The sequence below is a fragment of the Electrona antarctica genome (genome assembly GCF_951216825.1).
Source record: "Electrona antarctica genome assembly, chromosome: 13".
Taxonomy (NCBI): domain Eukaryota; kingdom Metazoa; phylum Chordata; class Actinopteri; order Myctophiformes; family Myctophidae; genus Electrona; species Electrona antarctica.
In genome coordinates, this window is record NC_136794.1 from 8987764 (window position 1) to 9008851 (window position 21088).

The window sequence follows — 21088 nt, forward strand, 5'->3', positions numbered from 1 at the left end:
ATTGAGAATGTGAGCTCATGGGTTTGCTCATCCACTAGGAAGTCCCATTTATCAAAACATCCTGTGAGAAACTTCTTTAAACCAGCAATCAGAAGGCAAGATAACCAATGCAGATAACTAGGCGACTGCAAATTCTTATAGATTAAGTAAAGAAACATAGTTTTATTACATTTCTAAACCACCCCAGTGTGTATGTTTCGGTGGGGAAGCAATAAATAAGAAGCAAAGAAGGAAAACAGAAAATCGACGAGGCTGACAGAAAGAGGAAGTAAAGGAAGAGCTTGTGGTTAATGAGTAACAGCTTACAGCCAGTTCCAAAGTTCTCCCCACCCTGCGCAAGGCCTGCTGGGTGGGGAAACCTCTCGGCAGGCCAAGCAGCAGTGAGCCAGTGTACAGAGCGATAACAGAACTGAAGTAAAAAAAAAAGAAAAGAAAGAGAAACAAGGAAGAGAAGAGCACCCTGTTGCTGTCCTCCACGCAGCCAGTTTTCTGGCTATCGAACTCGAATAGCTCTCTTGCCTCCAGCTAGAGTTTCTCTTCATGGGCAAAGTGAAGGCCAGAACCGGGCCCTTGGCTCGGAGGCCAGACAACTCGGCCTTCAAACAGCAGAGGCTGCCGGCCTGGTCTCCCATGCTAACGGCTAGCACTGTCCTGCCCTTCTTCTACTGCATGTCTGTGCTGTGTATGCTGCTGGGAGTTTGGCTGCTCATTACTGTGCAAAGCACACAGGAACTGAAGGTGGGTGAGTGTGGTGTTCTTATTTTACGAGTTGGTACTTGGTGTTTGCATATTTCTGGGAAAATATCTGAAAATACTGTAGACTATAGTGTAGAGCATACACATTGTGGGGGTGTGGGTGGGCGAGCACACATTTACTGTAATACTGTTTGGTCTGACAGTCAGTTAAGGTTACAAAAAAAGCTGTTTTATATAACGTATACGAAGAGAAACCCGATACTATGTGATGTGCAAATAAATAGCAGTATGAGAGAAAGCTTTAGGTGATTCCTGCGCTGATAAGATAAGCAGAGTAACGGATGCCATAAAAGGGAGTGACATGTCGAGAAGAGATCAAGGTTTTTGTTGAGCACGATGTAAACAAGGTTTGATGTGAAAATAGAAGTCTCTCTCGGTTTATTTGTTCTGTCTCTCTTCCTTCCCAGGTGGATTACACATTAGCCGGTTCGTGCAATCTATGCTTTGAGAAGCGTAAAAATGTCAGCGACGCTCACAAGCCCTGCAATTGCACAGTGATGTTCCCCATTGAAAAAGCTTTCACGGTGAGGGGATCTTCAAAGTTCCGTTTCAGATCAGATTGCTGTCCTCTTGTAAAAAGTCACACCCGTGTGAACTGAGTGGTGCAAGGTCTTATATAGTCTGATCAGCTATGTCAGTGACGTCACACACTAACCATAGTAACCATGCTCACCTTTGCACGGACACGTACAGGTACACAAACATACAGACAAAGCTGGTTGTTGGAGTGGTTTGCAACACTCAAAAATATAATGCAGATTGTTTACATTTTGAAGACACAATTGTGGGTCACCAATATTCTATGTGCCTTTTGTTGATCACACATGTCCCATTTCTTTGTCTCAGGGTAATGTGTATTTCTATTACGGCCTGATAAACTTCCACCAGAACCTCCGCCGATACATGGATTCCAGAGACGATGCACAGACGGTTGGCAGGAAGTCATATCTAAAGGTGCCGTAGCTCTGCCACCGAGATAACCGCTTCCGTCTGTCTATATACTGTAGACTATTATCCATTATTTTCAAAAGATTGTGTTTAATTCCATGAACCTTTCTCTTTATAGTCGCCCAGTTCTTACTGCACGCCTTTTAGGCTGAATTCAGACGGACACCCCATTGCCCCGTGTGGCGCGGTGGCCAACAGTATTTTCAATGGTAATTCTAAATAAAACTTTCATGCTCTGCCTTTCCTGTCAACACACCTCAGAAAGTGCATTCCCCCTCTGCCTTTTCCTGTCAACACACCACCTCAGCAACCCGTTTGATGTTTGTGTTTTGTTCCCTCAGACTCCTTCACTCTGACGTACCACAGCCCTAATATCACAGCCCTTCCTAGTATGCAGGTTCCCCTGCATAGGAAGGGCATCACCTGGTATACAGACCAGAACATCAAGTTCCGTAACCCAACCAGAGACCCAGAGAACCAGACACTGGCACAGGTGTTTGAAGGTACATTTGGGGGTAAAACTATTTCAAAACGAGACAACCTAGACAGGCAGGGGTTCCCAAACTTTTTCAGCTCAAGCCCCAAATAATAAAAATGTGGCGTCTCCCAGGACCTAAACGTATCAAAATAAATTATGAATTATGAAATTGTCTGACTAATGAAACTTGATATAATAAATAATATAATAAAAGACAGTTTGTAGCACCCTCTGGTGGACATATTTGCAGACAGAGATACACTACATACATACATACTGTATATAGGCTGCTTTCACACTAGGTCCAATTGCTTGGAACTGTGCCTGTGCAGCAGTGCCCCATCCCCCACTGGTCAGCATTCACATTAGTAATGTTGTTCCGTGCCCTGAGTATCCATATCTAGTTCACCCATTCTGACCTGAGATCAGATTCTAAAAATGTCTTCTACATCCTGACAGTTTTCTGAAAAAGCTATGTTTCTATGTCAGTCGTTCTTCGATTTTTCAAAAAATAGCAGACCTACAAGCTCGTAGCGCGCCACCGAGTGGCGCGCTACGAGCTTGTAGATCTGCTATTTTTCAATAGCTAAAGTATAACATAATGCTAACACCAAAAGGGTTTCCCACCCAAAATGGGTTAATTGTAATTGTATGTTTTCATTGTCCGAAGGAAGCCAAACAAGAATACGCTTTACTCTTGTGTACTACTAAGACGCAACGGTAAATAGTACAGGAAATCTATGGAAAATACAGGATCAACCTCTAACTAATTGCAAAAAAAACGAACTCAGCTGATTTTGCATCTTCAATATATCCTGAATAACAGAAAAAAAAGTTGCCTGGAATTGTCTGAGGGGAAAGTGTTGAAAATAGCCTGTACAGTGTGGCCACCATTGACATCCTATTATAAGGTAATATTTTCTAAATGTCCTTATGCTTTAAGTAGCATGTGACATATCAAACTAGGGGGTTTTCATGATGCTGAATCCATTCCAAGCATTAGTTTTGCATAAAAACACTCATTGGGCTAAATTTGGCCATAGCAACTTGCCCAAAAGTGCTGACCTCATTACATTTTGGCAAGTTGCTATGGCCAAATTTAGCCCAATGAGTGTTTTTATGCAAAACTAATGCTTGGAATGGCTTCAGCATCATGACAACAACCTAGTTTGATATGTCACATGCTACTTAAAGCATAAGGAAATTTAGAAAATATTGCCTTATAATAGGATGTCAATGGTGGCCATACTGTACAGGCCATTTTCAACACTTTCCCCTCAGACAATTCCAGGCAACTTTCTTTCTGTTATTCAGGATATATTGAAGATGCAAAATCAGTTGAGTTTTTTTTTTGTGCAATTAGTTAGAGGTCAAATTACATTATTACTGGACTAAAAGCACAACCTTGATCCTTTCACTCATTTAATGAACAGTCCAAATACCATAGTCCACTGCTGTGTTTTGGTACAGTCGGATTTGACAGGCTGAGAACACATGAATATATTCAAAGATTTGCGACACATTTTCACGATTTTTCAAAAATAGCAGACCTACAAGTTCATAGCGCGGCACTCGGTGCCGCGCTATGAGCTTGTAGATCTGCTATTTTTCAACAGCTAAAGCATAACATAATGCTTAAAACACCAAAAGGGGTTCGCGCCCAAGACTACCTTTTCCAATTCCAAGTGGGCCGGGCTTGGATGGATGTTGATCCATGCCTGGGTTAGGTACACACAGTGTTCACACTAACTGGACATTTGACTCAGATGTAGCCCTGAGGCTCTGGAACGCACGGATAGATCGAAAACAGTGCATTTGTTTTGCACTCGCCAAGTCATGGTGGCTCAAATAACAAAACACAAGTTACAAAGTATATATTGTAATTTCTGGTATTATCTACTTGAATGTAAAAATTTCCATTTTGCACATTAGAAATAAAAACACCGACTCCATCCACAGGCACAGTAAAGCCGCCATATTGGCAGAAACCTGTTTATGAGCTGGCCCCCCATGACCCCAGTAACAATGGCTTCATCAACGAGGACCTGATCGTGTGGATGCGGGAGGCGGCCTTCCCCAACTTCAAGAAGCTCTATGGGATTGTGAACCGTGCCAGGGAGCCCTTCGTCGATGGACTGCCAGTAGGGAACTACAGCATCGAGATCTCCTACAGTATCCTTTAACCGAGCAGTAAAAGACAGACACCGAAATCCCCATATATGGGCATAAAAGGGACCTAGACAGACGGGTACAATGGATACTTTAACAACACATACAAAGTTCCCAACTTGCATCAATCCTGAGTAGCTTTAATTTCATTAATCATCTATTTCAGCATGCTAACTTTTCCAGGCAGAGAAAGGCCTGTGGTATTATCTTGGAATCCCCACCGATGATGATGTCACTGGTTGGCAGGTTTCTGAACTGTCCACAGCCCTGCTCTGAGACAGAGTGGGTAGACAAAAATGGTGCCATCATATGAGCATTTAAGCCTGTGTTATCCAGATTCTTATTTCACGTATCTAACCAAAAGCCCTGTAGACTTTCTTATAGGTAATTGGAAACGCAAAAACACTAACCTGGGTTTAAAGACTACAAACTTTAGGCACTCTATACACCACAAACATTCCACTCTCTCACCCTCAAACATGGGAACAAGGCAGCTCTACATAGTCGACGTCAACTTCTGTTTGCTGTTTGTTGGTAGGAATTGGCAGTATTGAGTTATCTTATTTCCTAAATATAACTAAAATGTTCTATTTTAGTTAACTAAATTGACTATTTTAAGCACTTTGTTTCGTTTTCTTCATGGGCAGCTATTTCAGCCTTGACCTTCTCCTCTCCAGACTTCCCTGTGCAGTTCTTCCAGGGCAGAAAGGAGGTAGTGTTGTCAACGGTGACCTGGTTTGGAGGTCAGAACCGCTTCCTGCCCATTGCTTACCTAGTGACCAGTGGCCTGATCCTCCTGCTAGCCGTCATCCTCACTGTCGTCTGGTGGAAGTTTGGCAAGAACGGAAAGAACATGGAGGAATAGGCATGAAGGTTTGCAGTGGAGTGGAAAGGGAAGCAGATGACCAGTTGTGAATTACGTCACAAGAACGGGATAATTTATACTGTCGTATCAGGAGGGAGCAAATGGACCCTAAATGAAAAGGAACCATCCCCATGTCTTATTGCTGTATTTGACCATGCCCAGGTTTATTGTATGGCACACTTCGGTACATTTTTTGCCTAAATGTAATTAATTTATAAAAAATTATCAAAAATACATTTGACCACCAATTGTATTGTGAACGACAGTGTCGGTGTCAAGTCAAAAACTATTATGTAACTATAGTGCTATAGTACACACTCCATTTACTGATGCTGACCTTTTTTGTATTCTAAATAACATTAAAATGTATAGGATAAGCCATGGTCAGAAAGAGGTTCAGATCGCTGGGTGGCATTTGTGAAAATAAAAATATACCTGTTTTTAGAAAGTCTTTATTTCTCTATATATACAATCAGTGAGTCACACAGACAACTCATCTAGAACGACCAGACAGCACCAAAGCCTTGCATGTAAACTGCCTTAAGCGTAACTTGTACTTTGACACGTTTTTCAGTTGAATCAGATATTGTCACAGGAAAAACCGAAAAGTTTACTTTCACAGAGTGCTGGTCATTCAACAAAGTATAAATTTCGCTTTTAGATCTCGAGAGAGAACCGAAGCCTCCGATTTGTTGACTGTTCTAAATGTCAAAACAAAGCAATCCCTTCTGTGAGGAGCAGCCTTTTCTACTACTGCTCCAATCTGCAATGCCACCAAGTACTTGGCAGAGCCAGTTCTACAGACGGATGGTCAGCTACTGTGGATAATGATTCAGACCGTGAATTAAGGCATCTTACTACAAGCCATGTTATAGACTAGTCCAAAAATGATCACTACACACACAGAAGCACTGCTACACAGACAACAGCCAAACACACAACAGCTCTCTCTGCTTGACATTGGGGGTGCTGATGCACACATTCACAGACAAAGATATGGAATTGTACACAAGTCACTGAGAATACAGAGTAATCACACTGTTAAAGACACACACCCATGACATGCAGAACAGCAACTCAAAACGCTCGGAACCCACAAATATGCACAACACACGGAAATGCTTGTCTTCAGAGAGGTTTCTGTGAAGTTATCAAATTCCCCATCTACTTGTTCTCCTGTACCGTATTTTCTAGGCTTTGTGATTACAGAACTCGCTCTAACGTCTGTGTATTATTTTTTGTTTTTAGCTAGACTATTTCTACACTGGCATTGGGAGTTTCGCAACTCCAGATTTGGTGTGAATATAATAAGACCAGGAAAAAACAAAGGCAACAATTGGTCATCTATATATTAGAAGACATTTTCTACTTTGGGCAGTTCCTTTGTTTTGACCCTTTGGAATTCTGCCTCTTCAAGTCAATATCAAAGAACGTGGCAATGTGTCGGTGTCTGGCTTATTAGCCAGGCTAGCACAACAATGCAAGGGGTCAATGACAGTGTAACCCTGACAACAGTGCAACCATAATTTAATTTGATCTACGAGGGTAGTGGTTGGTCAGATAAGCTTTTTCCCTTAATAAGCGAGCCTCTCCTTTTCAGCAGGATGTCAAAAGAAAAATAAATATCAGTAAATAACTTTTAAAGAAAATTAAAATTTCACACAGGTTTGTGTTGCTGGGATTTGTCGAAAAAATATACAATAGGTTAGGTCATGTTTTGAAGGTATGAGAGAAAAAAAAGTTTTAAAAAAATGTACCGTTGAAATTTGGAGAACTGTTCCTTGTGGTATGGTTTACATGGACGTGGTGGAATTTATGCGAAACATCATTAGAACTTTCCTTAGAGAACCATTTCGATTTGATGAATGTGTCATTCGTCATTTAAGCTTTAAAAAAGGACCCGGTTCAGTATGTGACAGTAAAACAATATATGGCAATCACAGTTTGACAAAACACAAAAACTACTAATCACAGAGAGGGGACTAAGTTCTATCAATTAGTAGTCAGTTCTTCGCTGTCCCTCTATCCATGTCCTCCTATCTCACACACATACACATTCATCTTTGTGGTTTCAGTGATAGGACTGTTATGGCACTACACAAGCACATTGTGGCCATGCGCAGACAGGTAGACATACAGACATCTCCAGAGGAAACTAAAGCTATAAAGGTAGCATTCTTTCAAGACTCAATCCCAGGATTCAGGGCTCACGGATGCCATGTACACACCCATGGGCATCCACCCTCTCTACCTTTGTCTCTATTATGAGTGAGGATTGAATTAAAGCCACATATTCATCCAAGCGTTGTACTTCAGCCCTGGTCTACCGACTTCTGGGTGCTACTCTGCGGCACCTGATAGGCCAGCTCCTCGGTGGGAGTGGCCTGTCCAGTGGCACTCTTAGGCGTATCGTATGCCGACCTTCCCGGCTGGCCATTGTCTGTCCGCGTGAGCAGGGATGCGGGCCCACAGCTCATGAAATTGGATACTATGGTCGGTTGGCTCATGGAGCTGTTCCCTGATACGTGGCCGCCAATGTCAATCACAATGGGCGTGGCGTATTCCACTCCAGAGGCGGGAAGGGGTTCAGCGTACGCGTGGTAGATGTCTGGCGAGATGGGGGCGTCGTACAGGTCAGGATCAGTGTATCCGGGGTCAGACGTGTCCTCCGGCTTGAAAGTTGACCTCGCGCCCAGGGATGTCACCCCTCCGCTCACCAGGGGCTGCGCGTACTCTGAGGAGGACACGGATAAGGGCAGCGTGAGATCATGAATAACGCATAACATGCAGTGGCTCACGAGTGGTCGTTTTAACCCATTTTGGGCGGGAACCCCTGTGTTTTAAGCATGATGTTATACTTTAGCTATTGAAAAATAGCAGATCTACAAGCTCATAGCGCGGTACCAAGTGGCGCGCTACGAGCTTGTAGGTCTGCTATTTTTGAAAAGTCGTGAAAATGAGGCACAAATCTTTGAATATATATTCTAAATCTTTGCTTCCGGGGGGGTCCCTGGAAAAACATATTTTCAGATGGGGGTCGGTGGCCAATTACATATCATTTTTGGGGTCCTTGACATGAAATATTGAGCACCACTGTTACAGAAACATGGGGTTCTTCTGAAAACTGTCAGGATTTTGAAGACATTTTTGAAATTTCGACGTCGGGTCTAAATGGGTTAACAGGCTCTACCTGCAGGTTCAGCCCGTAGTCTAGGGGTGACCCCTCTCCCTCGGAGACGTCCCACTTCACTACTGCTGTATCGAACGGAGTCATCCCCCTCTGCCATCTTGGAAGGCAACAGCTGCTTCATGCTCTTCCACCAGTCTAAAAACAGAAAACCAAATAGAGAAGATGCATGTTAATCACACCCAGCACAGTGAGCAGACGAATGCACACGCCATCATAAGTCGACCTCGTGCTAATAAATGCATCCTTGCACAACTCAAACAGACCTGTGCGATCCCAGTGGGGCAGGTCATACGTTCCCTCTGAACTCTTCTTCCTATGGGAGAGACAACTTTTGAAGTGTCGTCTTTACAATTTAGGCATTTTAACAGACGCTCTTAATCCAGAGTGATTTACATTAAGCAAGAACAAAAGCATGGGAATACATCACATACATAAAAGGTAGTTATCATGAATCATACGTAAGCTAAGAACGTAACAGTGGAATATCTATATAATGGAATTATGCATGTGTACTTTATAGTGCTATGTCTACATAAAAATACCATCTAAGTCTACATAAAAATGTCTTTCCTCTGTATAGGACTAAAACGCTGCTCCACAGGGGGACAATGGGAAGAGCTTACCTGTTCCTCCAGTGCCAGGCACAGACCACAGTCAGGACGAGAGCAGTCAGAGCCATGACCAACACTGGCACAAGCACCGCAGCCAGCGCCACATCTAGTTAGAGGGAAAACACCACGTTTACTGCTGTAGTGTAGAACCACCAATAGTTAACATGCACTGTATACTCAAATCCAATCCAGTGACTTCAGATTTACTCTATTTTCACTTAGATGCACTGTTTAGGTACATAGTATGTATACAGTACATGTGAAAAATGTGTGCTCGGATGCTCCAATATAATTTTTTTAAATCACACCCATGTGAAGTGAGGGGCGCTCTTATCATCATACATCTTCTCACTAACAACTGAATTTACGTGATTGGTTAGCAGATTTGCTCATCTACATATGACGTACATTTTACCTTCATTGTCAATGGCATTTAATGTTTGTTGCCACAAATTGACGTCATATTTGAGGCACATATGACCTAATTTCTCCTTTCATTGTCAATGGCAAAATATGAGACGTGAGGGGACAAAAGCTGTATATAGGGAAAAAAATCACAATCGTGTGAACTGAGTGGTGCAAGGTCTTATATAGCCTGATCAGCTGTGGTCTGACGTAATGTCAGTGACCATAGTAACCATGCTCATTTGTTTGGGTCCCACGTACAGGTACACACGTACAGGTACACACATACATAGACACATAGATACAGACAAAGCTGGTTGTTGGAGTGGTTTGCACCACTCAAAAATACACTTGTGTGTGAAGTGAGGGGCGTTCTTATAGTCATACATCAGCCAATCAAATCATCACATTTTTCCATGCTACAAACACAAAGCTGTGCATAATAGGAGGGCCTAGCGCCCCTCAAAAACATGATAATAAAAACGACTTACCATTGCTGGTGTGGGGAGGCATGGTGGTGTTCCTGATGTCAGGGGTGCGAGTTGTGCTTCCATAAAGGGGTGGGGTGTATGTGACCACAGGTGGGCGAGTTGTTCGGGGTGGAGACATCCTCGGCCGCATTAGCCCTACAAGGAAACAAAAAAGGTCCATGTAAAGATTGTGGAGACAAAAGGTTTTTGTTTGTCAGATACAGTTATCAAGCACAATTTGCTCACCCGGAATCTGGCAGCCGAGCAGCTCCAACTTCAGGGCAATTCTCTGGTGCCATTGGGTCGGATTTATCCTGAGAAAGCGGGCCTCAATGGGAGGAATGAAGTTATTCCTGACCTCGTGCAGATAGTTTGTGTTCCCTTGGAAAATCTACCAAGGAAGGAGAAGAAACCCATGTTTTTTGTTTTTAAATGTGATTTGGTGGCTTTCGCCTTTATTTTATATTTTTTATGGAGGGACAGACAGTAGGCTGACAGGAAATGGGGAGAGATGGGGGGAGTGACATGCAGTAAAGGCCGTCAGGATCGGGAGTCGAACCCGCGGCACACTGCCAGACTGGACTACCGGCCAAGGTGCCTGGACCACTGAGCCACGGCCCAGGAAGAAACCCATGTTACCCAGGTTAAAATACAAAGGCTAATGTAGGCTCATGGTTGGGAGGGGGGGATCACCAAAGATTGTCCTCAGTGGACTGGGTCTTGTTTCAAACCATGAGCTAATACAATATGAGGCATAAGCGGATTAGTTTTCAGCTAGGCGAGCTAATAACCACTTTCCCGTTTGCCATAACGTGCTGTAAGAATCTCTACAGAACGCTATATCTAGTGGTAGCTAAAGCCTAACAAGGCAGCCACTAAATCCATCCCCATTCATTATTCAGGCCCCAGCGTACAGACTTTGTCTACCACAGCACTTAACTCAAACCACTGCCATCTGAACATCTCCCATTTCCTGCCATAAACATCCCCTAGTCGATACCAGTTGCCATAGAAACGATCCCAAGTGCAGCCCTTCCCCAAAAACCTCTAAAGTGACATTTTTGTCCATTTGCAGTAATTTGCAGACAGAAACAAAAAGCAAAGCCAATGATGCAACTGTCGAGAGAGCAGCATAATATTGATTTGGCCGGATGCATTACCTTGTCTTGAGTAGAATCTACCTCGCGGTAAGGATGCCAGTCCTGCCCATTGTTACTGGACAGGACACGATATGCTGACACGTAGAACTGGTACTCTCTCCGGGTGGAGCCGGTGGTGCTGATGCCTGAGCACATGGAGAGGAAGTTAACCGACTGGATGGACCTGTGGAACGAGCAGCTCTAGTAATAGGCCAGTCAATCTAAGCTAAAAAAGCGGCGTGACCCAACAAAAATTGCAATAGTAATCGTTCAAGGTTTTTTTTTTTATGATCCATGCACTCCGTCCGTGTGTGTGTGTGTGTGTGTGTCCGTTACCAGCTAATCTCCTGCACCGTTAACCCGGTCGATGCCAAATTTTGCACACACTCCCTTGATGCCAATGATGAACCTCTGCCCCAAATTTGATGACATTTAGCCTCTCAGACCCAAAACTTTGAAAGATATAAGATTTTGTCCACAATTCAATGCTGTATTGACGTACCATTAGGAGAGAGAAAACAAGCAAATGTTGATCAAAATAACAATTCTTCTACATTCTCTAATTGTGTAGACTTCTTGTGGACGCGTAAGGGTCGATTTGGTTTCATTTTTCACTTAAGTTAAAGATTTATAATAAGGGTCCATTTTGTTATGAACCCTCCGTCATTTAGCTGGGGTGGGACTGTGGACCACCTGGAACCCTCTCAAGGACCACTGGTGATCCCCGGACCACTGGATCCACTGGTCAAATTGTAGATAGAGTGGCAAAGTGAGTGGCAAAGTGAATTTAATGTTTAAAGTCATTTAAATGCAATCAAATAGGACTTTTCTGTTTGGATGTATGGGCTGTCAAGGACAGAAAGTAGTTTTTGCCACTCAGAAGGGGTTTCCGCATAACTTTGACACGTCACATGCTACTTAATGCATAATACAACATTTATTTTTTTGCCTTGTTTTTAATGGTACCCCAACGTTCAACCCCTGAATTTACCATGATCCACAATTATTCAATACAACAATTTTTAATATGTTATTTGGATGACCCTAAGGATCATAAAAAACCTTGAACGATTACTATTGCAATTTATTTTGGGTCAAACCTTAGATTATAACTAGCCTATAACTTTCCTAAAGCTATCAAAACTTCAAGGAGTGATTTGTTATTTCTTATTTTCTGGTCGACTTTAAAATTGACAAAAAGCGGATATTGAGTGGGGAACAGTACTTAACACAAATGCCTGTGGAAGTGCATGTCATGTGTGTGTACCTGTGATCCTCTTCTCCCTTTTCAGGTCTATCTGCAGCCATTGGTGCTGGTTGACCTGAGCCGAGGCCCAAGGCAGTCCTGGCTTTTTAAGGCGTGCCCCAGATGATGCCCATGCGTTGCTCCATTCCCACTCGGAGCTAGACGAAAGCTGAGAATCTGCAACGACCCCAGACTCTAAGCCCAGTGTTCCAATGCATCCTGAAGAGTACAGAGAAGGTTTCATGCCATCAACACCACTGTAGAGTCGTTCACCAATAACTATTCTGTAAAATATTTAAAGAAAGAGATGGCCAACAGAGGCAAACAAATCTCACCGTCCGTCCTGAATGTAAAAAGGCTGTTTGACAAGGTGCCTCTGGAGGAGAGAAGAACAAAACAACATGAAGGATTCACGTGCAACATATACCCAACAAAAGACACTGCTCGTAAAGACGGCACTAGAGAATGAATAGTGAGGTGGAGGTGAGAGAGGCAAGGTGAAACAACGGATCCACCAAAGGATGGATGAGGCGAGGGTGAAAGCCATTAAAGGAGTGAGGAGAGGGCTAATCTGCGGCGGCGGTTCAGAGTCTTACCCAGTGGAGGTGACATTGTTAGCGAGCGTGCCCTCGTAGTGAGGGATGCCCTTGCTGCTGACCACGCTGATCCTCCCTCCCACAGCGTTCGACACCACTCCGGCGTGGATGGCCGCCAAGCACACAGGAGATGACTGGGAGAAAAGACAGGACAAAAGAGGAAGGGAATAAGGAGGAGAAATCGGCACACATGCATGGACCTCCTTGTAAACCCCTTTCCTTTACACAATGCTTTATTAAAATATGAACAGATATGCGTACACAAAACGGAACACGGCAACAGTTTTATGACGAGACAAGGGCGCGTATTTTTGCCAGACGAGTGGGACTTTTCTATGATGTGATCAAGAGAGATCAAGCTCTCAACCCTGTGGTAGATAAAGGCTGATGAGTCAACATGATGTCACCCCCCCCTGCAGGGGGAATACTGAGTGGCATTGGTGATGATTCACTGCAGGCTGCATTCCAAGTCAAACCGAGTCTGCCCCGATCACCGAGAAAAAGGACAAAGCCTGGTTCCATTCCGAGCGCTGTAGCTCCTACCCCACATGAACAGCTGGTTGAGGGAAGTGGGGAATGACTTTACTGGAAAAGATGCACGCAGGGTTTTTTTTCACAGCTGACACGATTGTGGGGGGGGAAAAACCTGGTGACCTATATGGGTGCGAGCATGCATAAACATGTGCACGCATTCTCTCGCGCTCTCTCACACACACACATGGACAAAGCTGCCACAAGCAATGAAGGCTTTACCCCATTGACTGTAAGCCCCCCCCCCCCCCCCCCCCCCCCCCCCCACCCCCCATCCAAAAGGAGTGCCGTACCAAACCACTAACACAAACATCAAGCACGGCTCCAAACCACCGCACCCTGCCCCTACGAGAGGAAACCAGACACACAATAACATGATTTAACACACATCCAAAGCGACGCATGATATAGGCTGGATGTGGGAATGACAGTAGGAAAAGCTTGAGCGGGGCAGATTGAAAAAGAAACAGAGCTGTGGGTGGGGTACGCTCGCTGACCTCTGTCCGCTATATTGGCTCATGGACATGGCATGCGTATACTCATTCCTCCAGTTGCCATTAGGTCACAGTGTAATGAAGAAATTGGAAGAACATTCATTGTTTTTTTGTTATGTTTTGTTGCCATTTCTTCAGTAATAAATAGCACATTAGCACTTTACGATAACATGCATGTGCACATGCATACCCGCGTTATTGCATACTGCATTTTTGAGGGGCGCTAGCCCTCATATCCAGCTTTTAGTGCATGTTCATTGTTCAAACTTTGTCCTATCCTACACAAACATTAGATTCCCATTGTAATGAATAGATACATTTTACGTCATAGTGTCTGAGCAAATACAGTGTATATTTTACGTCATGATGATGTACGATGATAAGAGCCCCCCTCACTTCACACGGGTGTGATTTTTCATCTTCTCGGTCACATTCCCAAGCTTCTCTCTCTCTCTCTCTCTCACTCACACGCATACACACTCTCTCTCTCTCTCTCTCTCTCACACACGCATACACACTCTCTCTCTCTCTCTCTCTCTCTCTCTCACACACGCATACACACTCTCTCTCTCTCTCTCTCACACGCATACACTCTCTCTCTCTCTCACACGCATACACTCTCTCTCTCTCACACACACATACACACTCTCTCTCTCTCACACACACACGCATACACACTCTCTCTCTCTCTCTCTCTCTCTCTCACACACACACACGCATACACACTCTCCCTCTCGCATGATACTCCGTTCAGCACCCTCTTGCAGCTGGACTGGATTAGAGTGGACCATTTCTTCGGCCAAACAATTAGCTCACCTCCCACACACCTCCCGAGTCCTGACCCTGCCCCTCCCCTGTGCCTCTGGGGCACCTCTCCCCTAAAACACGCCCCCCCCCCCTTCCACTCCTCCCATCACCCCCACGGCCCACCCCCTCTCCCGCATCCACCCTCTGTGCACTGCTCAGACCCCAGCTCTGAGCATGAGGTCATCAGCGAGAGACTCAGGCGCCCATGACCTCACACCACAGTGGGGGCGCTCTTAGGTCATCAGTCCGGGACATGCATACCGCGGAAAGAGGCCATGTTTACACAGAGCTTAATGAAGGAGAGAAGAGAGAGACAGGGCTCGGTGTTAAATAAAAGATACAGATTCCATTGACTGTATAGACCGGTTTCCTTGGCAAAAGGAGGTTGGGGGGGTAGAACAACCCCATGACAAATGAGAGAGATGGACGAGTGGTTGCCTTGGGCGCGATGAGCTGAGATAAGGGGGGGGCACTGGGCAACATGATTCACCTGGGAATGTGAAGCTGACAAGGACAACCACAGCCATGATGCATTATTGCACCACACGGGTCTTTCATGTACTCACTTCTCGATAACCAGTGGGTATGGTTCCGGAAATCTCCCCGAATGACATCAAGCAGCCCGCCGGACAATATTTACTAAAAGACAATGAAACATTACATTAAACGTTATATTGTTAGAGGACAATCACAAGAATGTATTGTGGCGTACAGTCAGTGTCGCGCACACACGTAAATCTATTTACCTGAACTCTGCCTCGGTGAAATCAATTCCTTTATCTAAGCAGGTGATCAGATCTGCAAAGAGGCAAACAAGTTGTGTGTCAGCAGTGTATTTTTGCCTTGAGATTTTCTGTCCTGACAATTCTTCTAGTACAACTAATTACCAGAAACCTCCTCCTGTATCCTACCTTCTCCAGTTCTGCTTATAACATTTGACTGCATTTTTTTTTTCCCCTTCTTTTTTTGAATTTTCAAATGTCTGAAAGTGCAGACCGAATTAAAGCGCAGTCAACCAAAAACCAACATGGTATAATGCGTCATCAAGAAAGATTGTCCAGAACGTATTCCCACATTTTTTTGTAAGTAACTTCATTGGAAAGTAATCTCCCACAACCCCCCACCATACTGAATGTACACCATAAATGTACAACGGGATGGTGTGTGTGGTCGGAAACTCTACCCAACGGTGGCCGTCGCCCTTTGTTGTCTCTACATCGTCGTCATCATCATCAGGCCAACTCACCCGGCTAGCCAACCAGTGAGTCAAAACCATGAGTGACCTTACCCCCCCTCCCAAGGAACCACAAGTCGCCATGGCAACGCCACTGATTTACTTAGCTGTGCAAACTGTCAGCCCACGCTAATCCTTGCTCATGAAGGCAACAACAAGAAAATACACATACCATAGAAAAACGGATCACTACCACTCATTGATCTACGCCGGTGGTTTTCAAACTTGTTTTTGTGTGCCCGAGCTACACGACACCGATGAGCAAGTCAAAATCTCAAGGCACACACTGTATTGATACTGGCAATAAATAGCCGATCTATAAAGCTCACAAATTCACAATGCATCGCGATACAAAACGACAAGCATTGTTGTGAGCTTGTAGATTTGCTGTTTATGATATTTTACGTTTGTGAAAAAGAGAATTGCATTCAAATTAAAAACTGTTGCCTATAAAATTACCCCGATACAGGGATAGGGATATACTGTACTGTAGGTTGAAAGTGGTTTAAAAAGAATTAGGGTACAGAATAGAATCTATATTTGAGGTCTGTTATTCCGAGTGACCAAATGGACCCCTAGGACTCCATTTGGTTCCATTTCTACACCCTCTTTGTTAACAAACTGGTGGTCCTTGAAAGTAAAAAGGTAGAGAAACACTGTCATACCTGTATAATTGTATATAATCACTTCAGTGACACAATTAGAGGGGATCTCCAAGGTTCTCATGGGAGACAGACATCAGGACTGTCTACTCTAACCCCCCCCCCCCCCCCGTCTTATTTTCCTCACATCTCAATCAATATCTACCCCCTCTCTCAATATCTATCTTCCTTCTATTCCTGCTATTCTTATCCTTTGCTGGTCCCTCCACAACCACACAGCACAGACAAAACTCTGATGTGCATTTTGGGAGCTGGATTCAAATTACACACATCCACGCACACACACCTACACCTACTTTTATATGAGTCACTCTTCATGTATACACAAAAGACTTAGGAGTGTGAATCTGATGAAACGCAGAAACGGAAACATTGCCGAACAGGGATCAGGGCAGCTTCTGAACAGCTAAAACAGTACATCCTGTGGTTCTCACTTCACTGTCCAGGAGTATGTCATTTCCATTCACTTTACTCCAAGCAGTGAACATATGATCCACACCAACATGCTGACCTTGTGCACTGAGGTTGGAATGCCAGACATTTGGCTGTTCAGAATGTACCGTTCACTACAGAGTACCTCCTTATCTTGTGAGTGTGTGCATGCGTGCGTGTACTGTACACGTACACTTAAGAAAACACTACAATGTTACAATACCCCCCCCCCCCCCAATTAATTTTGAGAGCACATTAAACTCCTCAGTGTTCGTTGTAACTCCGAGTACACAAAAACATTGCCACTAAACTGTAGAATGAGGCCATCACTATATTTACTCACTCCCTCTAGGGCTAGGCGCCACAGGCACTGTTACGTTACAGTCTAATGGACAAAGGGGGAACTATTCCTTTTACCAATAATCTACCACATGGACATATATGGCTTTATCAACATGTGACACACACAATTACCTCATCTCACAACACTCACACATTTCTGAATATGGGCACAGAGCAAATCCAAGTAAGCATTTTGACACAACACAGCATATTATTACAGGTCCAGATTTGTGTCAATTTTTACACTTGTAGAGTTCAATTAACACATGATTGTATGATGATTGTCCATGTCCAGGCTGGACAACAATACTATTATTCCAATACAGTAATATGCCATGGGGGAGCCAAAGGGAGGAGGTATAGAGTAGACAGAAGCAACAGTAATGAGACTCACATGAGACTCCCACTCGCTCACTCATTGCATTTCACACACAAACACATACACACACACACACACTCAATTGTCAAGGCAACTTTAACAGTCTGGCCAAAACAGAAATATGACCACGTTCAACCCCAAGATGACTCAACGGAATATCAACCCAGTCTGGCCCGGCTTATGGACCCAATATGTAGTAGTAAGATGGCCAACGAATGACAAATTCCCATACCTGTGTGCTCTGTGGTGGAGTAGGTCAGGTAGAATCCTCGTCCAGTGCGATGGGTTCCACTCATGAACTGAACTGTGACCTGGTTCCCCGTGGACTCAATCAGCGCTCCAACATCTAGACCTAAACCACAGTACTTCACTGCCCACGGGAGAATGACATGGAAAGACAGGCGTTTCTGGTCAGTCTAGTAAACACCTAACAGTTAGAAGTTAGAAGAGGATAATCTATACATGTAAAAATGATACCAGAAGTCAATATTGGTATTGAATATTTTGTAACTGATGCGTGGAGAAACCTAGCAAATACAGATGCATCCATACAGGTGTACTGCATGATTCAATTACATCGAAGCTCAACTGACTAGTATTTTAATAAGTGAGATGATCTGCATTTTGATCTATGGGAAAGACATCCGTAAATATGGTCAGACATGGTGGTGTACTGTAAAGCACACATTCGATGATCACGATGCTTGCGCATTCGTGTGATTATGGAAGGAAAAACAGAAAAGCAACTCTTCCTCAGGTGACCGTCGTGCATGTCAGTCAGTCTGTCGACAATAAATAATTAGAGGACGTTATAGTCATGTTCGTCCTTCGCAAGCGAAGATGACCAATTGACTTCACGTCTTGTGGGTGCGAAGATGTCTGATGAGGCCGGTCCGTGCACGGAATGTCCTATTGCAAGTGAGGGCATGAGATGTCTGGGGGCTGGCTAGGTGAGAGGGAGGAACTGGCTCTGGTCTTTCGGAGCAGACGCTACAGTTTGGCTTCCTGGATGCGGCGCTTTTCAGACATTTCAGACCCTAGTACCCTACTAACCCCTCATTACAAAGATGAATGCACATTTGAGAGTTAAGTGGTGCAAAAAAACCATAGACACTGCACTGTCTACAGAGATGTGGGAAAAATATGGATATGAGGTTTTGTATGCAATCTATCTGTAGTCTGGGTTGGTTGTTAATACGTTTTATTTTTTTAAAGAAGAAGCAGAAGAATATATGGACTTCTGTCGTGTACTGCTTCTAAAACATTTTATAATTAAACCAGATGAATCATACTTTCACCATATTCTGTGGCCAAGTGCATGTGTGTCGTACATCACATCATGATCAAGGGAATGGGACAGCCCTGTACTAGTGTTATGGCACTTTTGATGAGTTTTCCTGGGTATAAATTACTTGTAAAGACATCGTATCCCTAAAATACACCTCGTCACCCGTGTCCTGTACTAGTCCAAGAACTGTGCATTCCACACAGCCTCCTGACCTACATTGACTCTCTCTCTCTCTCACTCCTCACCAATCTCACTGCGCTGGGGTCCGATGCCGTTGTAAAGGCGGAGGTAGTTGACCTGACAGTTGCGGTCCTCTATGTCCAACTCGGCGAAGTGGAAATGGATCCTGCTGCCCCGTGGCACGGTGATCTCCCACTCGCACACCGTGTGGTTGGGGTACGTCCCCGGATAACCCAGAGAGGACAGAGTCCCACTGGTGGGGCCCAGTACAGTGGGACCACAGCCATCACCTGGGAAGATGTATGTGTACACGCACACACACACACACGCACACGCACACACACACACACACACACACACACACACACACACACACACACACACACACACACACACACACACACACACACACACACACACACACACACACACTTACTTTAGTGGAATAATGGGTTCCTTGGGGGCAATGGAGGAGATGCACTGATGCAACTGTAGAATAGAGGTGCACTATGATAAATGAGTCTAGTGTGCTATATAATAGAGCCCAGAGACTATTTAAGAACCAAAACTACTCCTAGTCCTAATTAATTCGTTTGTTGATGTACGATCAGTGTCACTGTCAATCACAAATGCAATTCAAAGTTATACAATAGTGAACTTGAACTGCATGAGAGTAAGCCTGTCTATGTATGTGTGTTGTTGTCAACGACAGTGAACAGTCGTGTCATGCTGCTAAGTGGATCCTTGGTCTATGTGGTGTTACATAACTGTCTCTACATGGACGTTAACCAGATGAAGAGGACAAAAACAAAGCTGCTTCCCCTGTCCCTGACTCACAACTGTTACTGAACAACTGGATGGCATTCCACGGGGTTTTTGTGGAAGACATCACCCTGCTCAAAAACATTTTACGAGTTACGGCTTAACATGTCCATATTGCCATGTACTTACTAGTGTCTGGACGTTAAAAAACTGTTATTGAAAATGCATGACAATACCTCTCCTCGAGTCATGTGTATTGTCATACTCCCACCGCAACCCCTCCCCCTCGCGTATCTTTGAACTACCTGAATATGCCGTTAAATCACATTCGAGCACCGTTTGGTCTAAAGAGAATATAAACATGACCCAGCAGTCAAATAAATAAAGTTGGATTACAGCACCGTGGTGTTGTTTCTTCCACGCAGATTCAGGGATCGGCTGGAACGTGCAACAGAGCCATGTAAGGTATAGGCTGTTAACTTTGAACCAGTCTGTGCGTAATAATAATAATGCAAAAATACAACAATATCCGATCGTGCGTCGACGTCGTTACAATAAACCTGCGCCGACCGTTAAAGTAAATGACAACAACACGGTGTTGTTGACTGAGTGGAGAGAAACCAACCTTTCTGCGTCCGAGCGCTCCTCGCGTGGAGAATGATGAGAATAGACAGGAGGAGAACCCCGGCCCCTGTCGGTCCCCTGCCCACCATTACCGCTCTGCCCATAGCAGTCTGCAGTCCGAATGCATACTGCTCGCTTCACACCGGGCGGCCACAACCGCGTTTATTCACAAAGCAAGAAAAGAAAAGAGACACCGACCGACCCCGTAAACTTCCGACAGTTCCTCCGACTAGTCCTCTAAGAGTAGACCTACGTGGCTCCCCTCTGCGAAATTCCGTTTGCCTCTCCCCGTTGCTCGACTATTCTCTGTGCTACGCTCTATTCCCCGATTTCCCACTATCGAAGAAGCAACTGCGGGTGCGGGGCTGCTTTACACACATACACAGTTACACACACGCACACACACCACGTAACACACAAACACATCCAATCTGTGGAACGACTTCCTCCACTTCCGCTCCTCCTCCCACTCTGCAATTG

The 21088-nt window shown here is 44.4% G+C and overlaps 2 protein-coding genes across 3 annotated transcripts; one reads left to right on the forward strand and one right to left on the reverse strand.

Annotated features, from left to right (window-relative positions):
• The first annotated feature begins 52 nt into the window (after positions 1–52).
• On the forward strand, positions 53–6897 carry tmem30c (transmembrane protein 30C). 2 transcript variants are annotated; one of them, XM_079519000.1, is made up of 7 exons: positions 53–738; positions 1164–1280; positions 1603–1710; positions 1823–1913; positions 2046–2207; positions 4142–4354; positions 5029–6897. In XM_079519000.1, exons 1-7 carry the CDS (start codon positions 541–543, stop codon positions 5214–5216), a joined length of 1077 nt encoding a protein of 358 aa, XP_079375126.1. In that variant the 5' UTR covers positions 53–540; the 3' UTR covers positions 5217–6897. The 2 variants fall into 2 exon arrangements, with proteins under 2 accessions (XP_079375126.1, XP_079375127.1); XM_079519001.1 differs by lacking the exon at positions 1164–1280.
• On the reverse strand, positions 6448–21075 carry dcbld2 (discoidin, CUB and LCCL domain containing 2). Its single transcript, XM_079518999.1, has 15 exons — positions 20610–21075; positions 19288–19512; positions 17987–18124; positions 15452–15503; positions 15272–15344; positions 12874–13007; positions 12613–12653; positions 12299–12496; positions 11053–11177; positions 10139–10283; positions 9914–10048; positions 9030–9123; positions 8670–8719; positions 8407–8541; positions 6448–7950 (listed from the first exon to the last, which is right to left on the reverse strand). The coding sequence occupies exons 1-15, from the start codon at positions 20710–20712 to the stop codon at positions 7529–7531; spliced, it is 2070 nt and encodes a 689-aa protein (XP_079375125.1). The 5' UTR covers positions 20713–21075; the 3' UTR covers positions 6448–7528.
• Positions 21076–21088: the final 13 nt, after the last annotated feature.

Coding starts and splice junctions, on each gene's coding strand:
- tmem30c (XM_079519000.1), top strand. CDS start 541: ATGGGCAAAGTGAAGGCCAGAACCGGGCCCTTGGCTCGGAGGCCAGAC. Junction 1,281..1,602: donor CCATTGAAAAAGCTTTCACG/GTGAGGGGATCT, acceptor TCTTTGTCTCAG/GGTAATGTGTATTTCTATTA. Junction 4,355..5,028: donor CAGCATCGAGATCTCCTACA/GTATCCTTTAAC, acceptor TCTCCTCTCCAG/ACTTCCCTGTGCAGTTCTTC.
- dcbld2 (XM_079518999.1), bottom strand. CDS start 20,712: ATGGGCAGAGCGGTAATGGTGGGCAGGGGACCGACAGGGGCCGGGGTT. Junction 15,345..15,451: donor TTCACCGAGGCAGAGTTCAG/GTAAATAGATTT, acceptor ATTGTCTTTTAG/TAAATATTGTCCGGCGGGCT. Junction 8,720..9,029: donor GCCTGGCACTGGAGGAACAG/GTAAGCTCTTCC, acceptor TCTCTCCCATAG/GAAGAAGAGTTCAGAGGGAA.